This window comes from Vanacampus margaritifer, chromosome 10 (assembly GCF_051991255.1).
Source record: "Vanacampus margaritifer isolate UIUO_Vmar chromosome 10, RoL_Vmar_1.0, whole genome shotgun sequence".
NCBI classification, from domain to species: Eukaryota; Metazoa; Chordata; class Actinopteri; order Syngnathiformes; family Syngnathidae; genus Vanacampus; species Vanacampus margaritifer.
Window position 1 is genome coordinate 16414237 of NC_135441.1, and position 10053 is coordinate 16424289.

A 10053-nucleotide genomic window follows, 5' to 3' on the forward strand; every position below is an offset into this window, starting at 1 on the left:
CGTTAGCATTTGTGCTGTTGTATCTGTTTTTGGAAGTAGTCAAAGAGGAAGTATGTGCTATGCTGAGGTTACTAAAGTTTCAACTAACTAAAATTCACACTCAGCTGATTGCCCCTGGACAACACATTCTGTCTATTTCCGAGTTTGTTACTTTAACGATAGATTTGCGTTTTTGATACTAGCATGGGTTCAGTTGCCAGTCCATGATGGTGTGAATGGGAATGGGAATGTTGTCTGTCTCTCCACATGCTCTGCGATTAACAGGCTACCAGTCCAGGCTAAAGTCTGCCTTTTGCCTGATGTTACTATAGGCTATGTGAATGTTTTTGACTCCGGGGAGGATTGTTAGGAGGCAGCAGATCTTTTCCTCCGCGTGTTCGGTTTCTTTCGGGTAGTGAGAATGTTGGTTATCCAAATACAGGCTGGAGATCGATGAACAGTTACTTCGAAGCTTTTATTTCTACAGAATATTCCGGGCACAAGTGAGTTACAGACAATGGCTGTGACGCGCGGTGGCGCCAAGCCCACTGTTTTGCTTTTAATAAAAGTGAACCTGTGCACTTCCAGTTGCGCTCCTGTTTTTGCAGTCCCGCTGCGCTGTCCATGTCCGATTAGACACCGCGCATTACACACTTCGCTAGCAACAAAGCGAGATGTCTGCGGTTAGCGGGCGCTAGTTGGTTGAGGCAGATGATAACTGCCTGATTATGTGTGTATACTGTATAACTAAAATAAAGGGGAATTAGGCAGACACTTCTTATAGCCGACAAGTTGTATTAAAACTGTCTTGTTGTTGTATTTCTCATTATTCTTAAAAGTGCACGTCCTGTCTTTTTCCTAGTTAGGTTTTTACACCATTCCCATGAAACCTTGACCCTGGAGTAGGAAGTAAAAGTAAAAATAGGGCGAGTACTGATACCAGGTATAACTAACTTATTTCAAGGTATCGGTACTCACAACGCCCTCTTGTGGCCATTTTGCAATCAAGCAATATAAATGAGAAATTAGAAGAATAGAAAATTTCCATTCATTTCATGCAATATGAAGGGGAAATGTTTTTCTTTAAAATCATCTGTCAGTTTTTGGGTGAAATTTTATGTATCAAAAATACTTGATATCAGTATTTAGTAGAGTTGGGTACTTGTCCTGGTATTGGTCTGAAAAAAGTTATATCAAACATCCCAATAAAAAATGAAAGAATGGATGATTACTGTTCTTTATTTCAACCTCTCCCTTTCTTTCCTTATACTATAAAAGGGGTGTTGTCGAATGTGTGATCCAAACATGTAAACATCTGGAACATCATGTTTCCTGTGTTTGTGTAATTTCTTGTCAAAATGAAGTCAAACATTCTCCTTCCAAAATAGACTTTCAGTTTCCAGACGGTGTCAAATGGCCTTTTCGAGATGGATGCGGGCCCACGGAGCAGCCAATGCATTGCTAAAATTTGTAGCTCATATTTCAAGGATGACTGATTGATTTCTGAGTTGGTGCTACTTCATTTGTTACCACTGATGACAGTCAAGCACATTAGCTCTGTCCCAAAGTTTGTTGATAAGCTCAATTCCGTCTATTCATCACAGTGAAACTGCTTGCCACTTGAATGAGAAGGAACCAAAACCGCAAAAAAGGAAGCAGGCCTCTTCTACATCCCACCTTGCCCTGCAGAACTGTCTGTGTGAGCACATCGGGGTCACCGTCATGTGACTTGGAAACTTGTCAAAGCTGCAACCTCTCTGTGGTCCAGTTTGATGCTCAGCAGCAGGTGAATGAAGTTCCTCACTGAGCTGATGTGAACATGATTTATTTAGTCAGTTTGTGTTGCATCATCTGCCTTCTTCTAGGTAAGAGACTTGATCGGCATTGTGTGTGTGTTTTCACATTGTTTCACTATCTTCTTGCCTTTGCAGAGTGTAGCTTCGCAGCAAGCCTGGAGGTTAAAGTTGGCACAGATGTTACTTTAACATGCAAGTACGATGCTCGCTACTATGGAAAGCTGTCAGTGTGCTGGGGTCGAGGGGCTATCCCTAGCAGAGGTTGTGCCAATGAAGTCATTCAGACGGATGGAACCTCGGTTACCGGCAGGCAATCGGAACGCTACCTGCTCATGGGTAACATCGTGGAGGGTGATGTGACGCTGACCATCAGACAGGTTGTGGAGAGCGACTCGGGTGTTTATGGCTGCCGTGTGGAAATCCCAGGCTGGTTTAACGACCGCAAACATCAAATGACCCTGACGGTGGTACCAGGTGAGACCAAAATTACTGTATGGGAGCTGGCACAAACACAGAGGTATTGATTCAAGTCAAGTCACAGTTATATATATATATATATATATATATATATATATATATATATATATATATATATATATATATATATATATATATATATATATATATATATATATATATATATAATATATTAGTTTAATATTTTTGTTTAAAAAGTGAAAACATTTTAAAATGTTTTTTTCCCCCAACTATACAGTACCTTTTTTCAAATAACATATCATACTGAGGGGAAAAAAATAAAATAAAAAAATTAATAAAATAAATAAATCACTAATTATGCTATTAAAACCTGTTCCCATAGTTTTGTTAACATTGGACCGAGAATTTTGAATGTCAAAAATGTTTTTTAAGCTAGCACAAGAAAAGAAAAAAAACATTACATCACATGCAGTCAAGGAAAAATATGAGAAAAAACCATAGTCACATATTATTAACTACATGACCCCTTTACACAGTAAATTTTGTAGAATACATTTTATTCTGATAAAGACTATATTCGGTCCCAGTCTAAACAGAGTAAACTTTATACTCGGAAGAGAGTAAAACGGGGGTGAGGATGGGGGTGGTGTGGGGGGTTTGGGCACTCATTAGTTTGAGAAACAATCACAGAACCTTTAGGTTGGGATGCAGCCAATTTAACACATGCCACTCGTGCTTTTTTGTCAATGTATTGACAGGTGTTAAGTGGAATCCTCGTACCTCCATTTTTGGTCTCCTTTTGGACACACCAGCAATATGTTGTCTAGCATAGCTCAAATGGTAGCGTGGCTCCCTTCCAGGCTGAAGGTTATTGGATTGTTCCTTAACCCTTGAGTAGTTTGTTGTTGTTGTTGTTGTTTTTTAGTATTTTACTCTCTTCCAAGTGTAAAGTTTATTCTGCTTAGAGTGGGACCGAATATATAGTGTTTTTATAGTCAAAATTACTCTATGAAATTTGATGTGCACTAAAATAAAATGTAAAAAAAATAAAATAAAGTACTGGCTATAAAATGTATTTTAGTACAAAATGTAAGCATGTTTAAAATGTTCCAATTATACAGTACCTTTTTTAAGCACTTATATCGTATTGAATTAAAAAATAAAAAAAAAAAAAAAAATTAAAATAAATAAATGAATACAAATTTTAAAAAATATAATAATAATTGGCTGCACAGTTAAAACATGTTCCAGTAGCTTTGCTAACTGACAAATAAAAACAAAAAACTAATTTAGCAAAATAAATTTTTCAGATTAGGCAGAGAATTTGTTAATGCCAGAAGCTGGCAGTTTTTAGGCTAGTGCACACATTTGAGACACATCATTCTTGTAGGCGACAACATTGTCCAATTCTCTTGATTCGGGGCGTGGATGGAGAATATCTAGCTTCCCTTAAACTGCTGAGTCATCATGGTGGGTTCTATGTCCCCGCAGTACCTGTTTTTTCTGCCTCATCTCAAATGCCATTGACTTTACAGTTCTCTTTATAGCAAGTACAGATATTCGTTTTCAAATGTAGGGTGTAAAAATGTTATGCCAGAGAATTAAATACTCAAGTAAAGATGCTGGAAAAGTCTACTTAAGCACAATAATAAAGGATTTGTAATTTTCTTTTTCTTCCCACCACTGGCTTTAACCAATCCTTAATTAGCATCTTTGTGAAAGGAACTGTCAGGAAATGTGTTCCCCGTTGATCTCACCAGTCGATTTAGGCTCTATCTTCATTGTGATTGCATATTTAAAAGCAATTCTACCCCTTTAGCACAACCTGATGCTCTAAAGGTGGAGATGCGGGAGGTGAGGGACAGAACCGTCACCATTCGCTGGGCTCATGTGTTTGACGGTGGACGGCCCATCAAGTCTTACAGGATTGACCTCAAGAGCAAAGAGGGTATGGCAAATCTCAGATCATATCCAGAAATGTCGTGTCTCATTTGACAACTCTGTTTTTTTTTTTTTGTTCCTACCTCACAGCTCTATGGGATGCTGCAGTGACAACTCATATGTCAAATCCAAACCTGACTCAGGTCACTCTGGTAGACTTGCGGCCGACAAAGTTTTATAACCTTCGCATGTTTGCAATCAACAGTCTGGGCATGAGTGACGCCAGTAATGTTCTTACAATCGCCACAGAAGAAGCACGTAAGGGGAAAATGTTATAAAGGATTATTTTTGGTTTATGCAACTGAGATTTTCTTCCATTTTATATGAATGTTGTCCATTTATTTATTTGCTGCTCAGCACCAGATGGCCCACCCGTGGACATGCGTCTCCAAGCGTTCTCAACTACAAGCATCAGAGTGTCTTGGAAGGTGAAGTTCACTTTTGACAGTTTATTCAAGACCACTTAAATACCCAAATCTCTCAGCAAAAATAGGCGGTGTTATGTAATAAAAAAAAAAGGAGAAAAAAAATCAACAGTTTTATATGATATGATACAGTTTTTTTTATTGTATTACTTTATTGTATCCTTCTTTGCTAATTTATACACTTTTTGTTGATCGGATAAAGGTATAAAAAATGTATTATACAAAACATACAGTACATTTTAGTAGGTTACAAAATCATCAATTAGTTTAACTTTCCTCCAGTTTTTTTGCTCATTGTAAGTCACCATTATTTATTTCCTTTATTTTCATAATAGGTAAAAATTTAATAAAAATAAAAAAAAAAGCTAATTATTTAGGTATTTTTAATGTTTTTGTTTTATTAGTTTTTTTGTTAAATATTATTATTACATAGTACAAAATTCCATAATTGAAAAGTGAGCAACACAATAAAAAATCAAAATAATATTTAGTTGTGCTGTTACTTATAGGGGAACAATAATATGCTCTATACAGCCTCACTAGTCTAAATACGGTATTCTGGTTAAAATTGCATTAGTGGAATATGAGTTAAGCAGCAAAATCCAGCCGTTTTTATCCATCTCAGGGGGCGGCCATTTAGCCACTTGCTGTCAACTGAAGATGACATCATTGTTGCTCATGTCTCAGATAACAACCAATCACAGCTCAGCTTCAGAAAACCGGCGAGCTGTGATTGGTCGTTGCCTGAGCCTTGAGTAACTGTAATGCCATCTTCAGTCGGCAGCAAGTGGCAAAATGGCCGCCCCCTGAGATGGATAAAAACAGCTACATTTTGCTTCATAACTCATATTCCACAAATGTCATATTAATCAGAATGTCTAGTGAGGTTACACATGTTAAAAACGTGCAGAAGGATGCAATAGTCAATTATGGAGAAATAGCATTGCAATAAAAAAAAATGTCACCAATTCAATATACATTTTGCTAATGATAACGGTTGTGTTACCTATAGCTTCCTAGGACCGACCTAAGAAACGGTGTGATACGAAGTTACACCGTCAGATACAGAGAGTACGACCCTGTTGGCAGACATTTCAAGTGGTGGCAGCGGCAAACTGTCTTGGCCACAGGGCCACAAGAGAGCCTCATCCTGAGTGGACTGAGGCCTTCCACCCAGTACGGCGTGCTCATTCAGGCCAACAACAATGCTGGAATTGGACCTGCTTCTACTGCACCCCTCTGCTCTACTTTGGCTGAGAGTAAGTTATTATATATTTTATTCAAATAATATAAATGTACAGTACTGTGCAAAAGTCTAAAGCCATTTTTATTTTTTGCAATTTCATGACTATATAGGTGCATCTCAATAAATTATAATTCATTTCAATAGTCAGATTCAAAAAAGTGAAACTCATGCATCCCATTCATCTTTTTTATGTGCACTTTTTGTATATGCCACGCAGGCTTCTGATGCACCCAATTTGTGAACTGGGTATGAGAGTGCAAACACTGACGGAATTCTGAGGCTGGATGTAAATCATAGAGCATCGAGTTTTTCTGGGACTTGTGAATGTCTTTGAATAAAAAACGGACATTTTGATGATATTCAAATTTATTGAGATGGAGCTGTAGAATAGAAATTTTCAGCCATCTTTAACAGAATAAAACAGACATATTAACAGAAGAAAGAAAATATTGTGGTAATTCTTTACTTCCTATTTTAGCCTATTCATGATAAACCTGCGCAGGCTGCGCTCGACAACAGCAACTGCACAATAACGTAAAATAACCTCTCATCTCTCTAAAACCTTAAAATAAAATAAAAGTGAAGATATGTCATAGCTAACTTGTATGCTGCTAAATATATGGACTTTTGTATAGCACTGTATGACTTAAACAAATTCACTCACTTGTAAAATATACCAATAATTGATTTGCTTTACATTGTTATTTGTTGTTGCTGTTGTTGTTGTTTAGTTTTCCAAACTTCCACCCAGGCAACAGTCAACACGCTCTTCACCATTACCTGGCCGATGCCAGACACCACAAAGTTCATTTCAGGTACTCATGACACACACTCAGTTAACAATGAAAACAAACAAATAATTGAAAATGGGAAGGGGGGAATGACAACATATTTTTTTTCCCAATGTGAAAAGTAATCATGAAGAAATAGATGAGTATAGTATATTTTTCTATTATTAATGATTACGATGAGACCATAGTAACTCAAGTTAAAAATAAATAAATAAATAAATACATTATTGTATTGTGCTATAATATTTTTCTGTGGTGAAACTTTTTAAATAATTCCAAACATGCCTGCAGTTAATTATTCTTCCTTATGGAAATCTGTATAGCTCCTGCTCTTTTGTGTTCACAGATGTCACAACTCCAACACCAGCAAATGTGGTTATTGCCAGCACAGCATGGCAACAAAGCTCTGCAGGTTCAGCGTTTGCCTCTATGGCAACAAATAGAATTCATGATCATCCAGAATAATTTGATTCAAGCTGAAAATACGTTTTGGCCACCTGTGTCTTTCTCAGTGCTCCCAGATCCCCCTGTTGTTGAGTTGAAGGAGGTTAGCGACAACACCGTTTCTCTCTCTTGGACTCCTGGGTACGAAGGAGACGCCCCCATTTCCGGATATTTCCTTGAGTATAAAGCTTTGAATGGTAAGACACAGTGAAATCAGTAAAATCACCCAAACAATATCTATATTGCTTTTTTTGGGGGGGGGTCCATTCAGTGCAAAACTGACTTCTGTTCCAACAACCACAGGCTCATGGGATTTTAAAAAGACAGTGGTGGACTTCAGCCCAAACCAGACAGAGGCCACCATCATAGAGATAAATCCCTCCACGTACAACATCCGCATGTTTGCCAGGAGCAGTCTGGGTACTAGTAAAGCCAGCAACATTGTTACCTTCACAACTGGAGATACAGGTGACAGTGTGACATTTTGCTACCAATATTAACCATGGTAAATAACAGTTTCGCTCTTAAATGGGAAAACTACAGCTTTCTTCTTGGTTATTGTGGTGGATGCAAAAACTGACCTCTTCTGGAGAAAGGAACAATTGGGCAATAAATAAATTAATTATTTAATGAATGAATAAATAAATAAAAAATTAAAAAATTAAAAAATGAAAAAATAAAAAAATTAAAAAATTAAAAAATTAAAAAATAAAAAAATAAAAAAATTAAAAAATTAAAAAATTAAAAAATTAAAAAATTAAAAAATTAAAAAATTAAAAAATTAAAAAATTTAAAAAATAAAAAAATTAAAAAATAAAAAAATAAAAAATTTAAAAATTTAAAAATTTAAAAATTTAAAAATTTAAAAATTTAAAAATTTAAAAATTTAAAAATTTAAAAATTTTAAAATTTAATTTTGAATGGGAAAAATGAAATAACAAAAGAAAACATATTATTTAGAGAAAAAAAGATAAATAAATATTAAATCTATTTTGAATACAGTCAGAATTGTATCTAGTGAATGTATCTAGTCAAAATGTTTACATTGACATGACTTTATTTCATAACAATATACAACTTCAATCCCATATGCGCTGTAAATTTATTTGTGTCTTACACAGGTCATCAGCAGGATGGTTTTTCAACAACCACAAACATAAATTCTCATGCTGCAGTAAGTATGAAATTAACATGCTTAGTGTATTTCACTGTGTGGTTGTAATAGTGTCATAATCTGTTTGTTGTTGCCCAGTGTCCTTACAAACCGTCAAATTGAATGAACTAACCTGGATTGCATTGCAGTGCCTCCTAGTGGACAAAATCGGGTGAATGACAGATTTTTATTTTTCTTTAACCATGGCCGTTTGTCTTGTAGACAAGCTCTGAGGAGGGTGGAAGTGGCCACCTCGCTGCCATCGTTGTTCCACTTGTGCTGGTGTTGTTGTTGATTGTTGCCATAGTGACGACATGGCACCTGAGACGTGAGTATGCTAATTGAGGGGAGTGATGCTTCAGATCAATCAAGCTCCTTCTGAAAAACTGTCCCCAATTTGTGCCCTCACAGGGATGAAAGGGAAAAAGGGGGACATTAGCCTGTGAGTGTCTGCATCCTTGTCACTTAATTAATCCTCAAAGCCACGCATGTTTGACTGTATCAAATGTTTTCTCCTTCACAGGTGGCTGAGCAAGCAAGCAATACTTTACAGAGGCTCAGAGTCAATGCAGGAGCTGTGAGACACGCTTGTTTAAAAATATGTCAACATGAGAAAAAACAATTGAAGAACTGCAATAATGAGCCATAAAGTCATCATTGCGTACTGTACGTCCTTATTCATGCCGGATAGTTATTACAGAGTATTTTACTGTCATCAATTACAAAAAAAAATTATGTAGACACATTTTAACACTGAGGTCAAAGTCATTTATAATAAATGGTTGTCGATTTAAAAAAAAATATATATATATATATAATAATTGTCACGGTTCTGTCTGTTACTGAGATGAACTGCCGTTTTGTTGTAACCGCTAAGTGCCAGCAGAGGGCGGTAGCGCCACACAATAGAGTGCGTTGCAAATTGGCCAACGCCAGTGTACAGTAGCATCCTCACGAGGAGCCACTGAAGCCAAACTCGATTTTCATCCATCTGTCTAATAAATCTCTAAATTGGAGGAGGGAATTTGATATGTGGGAGATTTGGGATAGCAGCCTGCCAGGATGTCACCCAACAATGAGGGAGCATGGGAGTGATGGCGAGTACTGTTTTTCAGCACATGGCACAATATTTGTACATGGCTATATAAGGAAGAAGAGATGCGTGGGTAAAAAAAGAAAAAAGAAAAAAAATTTGCTTATGTTATACCTCCTGGAGTACAGCAGCACACATGATGATGATAATGTGATCTAAATCTTACTTACATGGCAAAGTCCATCACAAACTCCAAATTTAAAAGCCAGCATATAACTGTAAAGTGTGATTGTGGCCTGTAAAATCACATGGCCCACCACATGCTTCTCATCTTTCGGCCACTGTCCTGCTTTTGCTTAAAACTTGCAGAAACAGCAGCCTTTTTTTTTTTTTTTTGCACCATGTCCGCAACGCTGTTCTTTCATTTGTCTCTTCAAACATTGTTAATTGCTCTGTGTGGCTCTTGAATACGGGGGAAAAAAAGTCAGTGATGTTTGTGGGTGGGAATTGTTACATGACTTTGATGAGGTTTCTTTGATTGGCCATGATGCATATAACAAAAAAAAAATATTTACCTACAACCTCCAACACACTAGCCCTAGTATACCACACAGGAAACCAACATGGTGGTCACTTCAAGAAGCTGTTTAATTCAAATAACAGTACTATGCATAAGTCTTAGGTCACCATGAGATTTGCGTCTCTTTTTTTTTTGCCAGTGCTTTAATGATCCAAAAGTATCCAATTCCTTTATTGTTGCTGTAGACCTAAAACATTTGACATAAAATAATGTAAGACAAAAGATCA

General features: G+C 36.6%; 1 protein-coding gene across 1 annotated transcript; it reads left to right on the plus strand.

Moving 5' to 3' along the window:
* Positions 1 to 1695: 1695 nt before the first annotated feature.
* Positions 1696 to 8867, plus strand: LOC144059189 (uncharacterized). The gene is made up of 14 exons (XM_077578124.1): positions 1696 to 1844; positions 1911 to 2249; positions 4033 to 4161; positions 4245 to 4412; positions 4512 to 4582; positions 5592 to 5838; positions 6557 to 6640; positions 6963 to 7028; positions 7129 to 7257; positions 7364 to 7528; positions 8182 to 8234; positions 8436 to 8541; positions 8625 to 8655; positions 8737 to 8867. Exons 1-14 carry the CDS (start codon positions 1799 to 1801, stop codon positions 8792 to 8794), a joined length of 1692 nt encoding a protein of 563 aa, XP_077434250.1. The 5' UTR covers positions 1696 to 1798; the 3' UTR covers positions 8795 to 8867.
* Positions 8868 to 10053: the final 1186 nt, after the last annotated feature.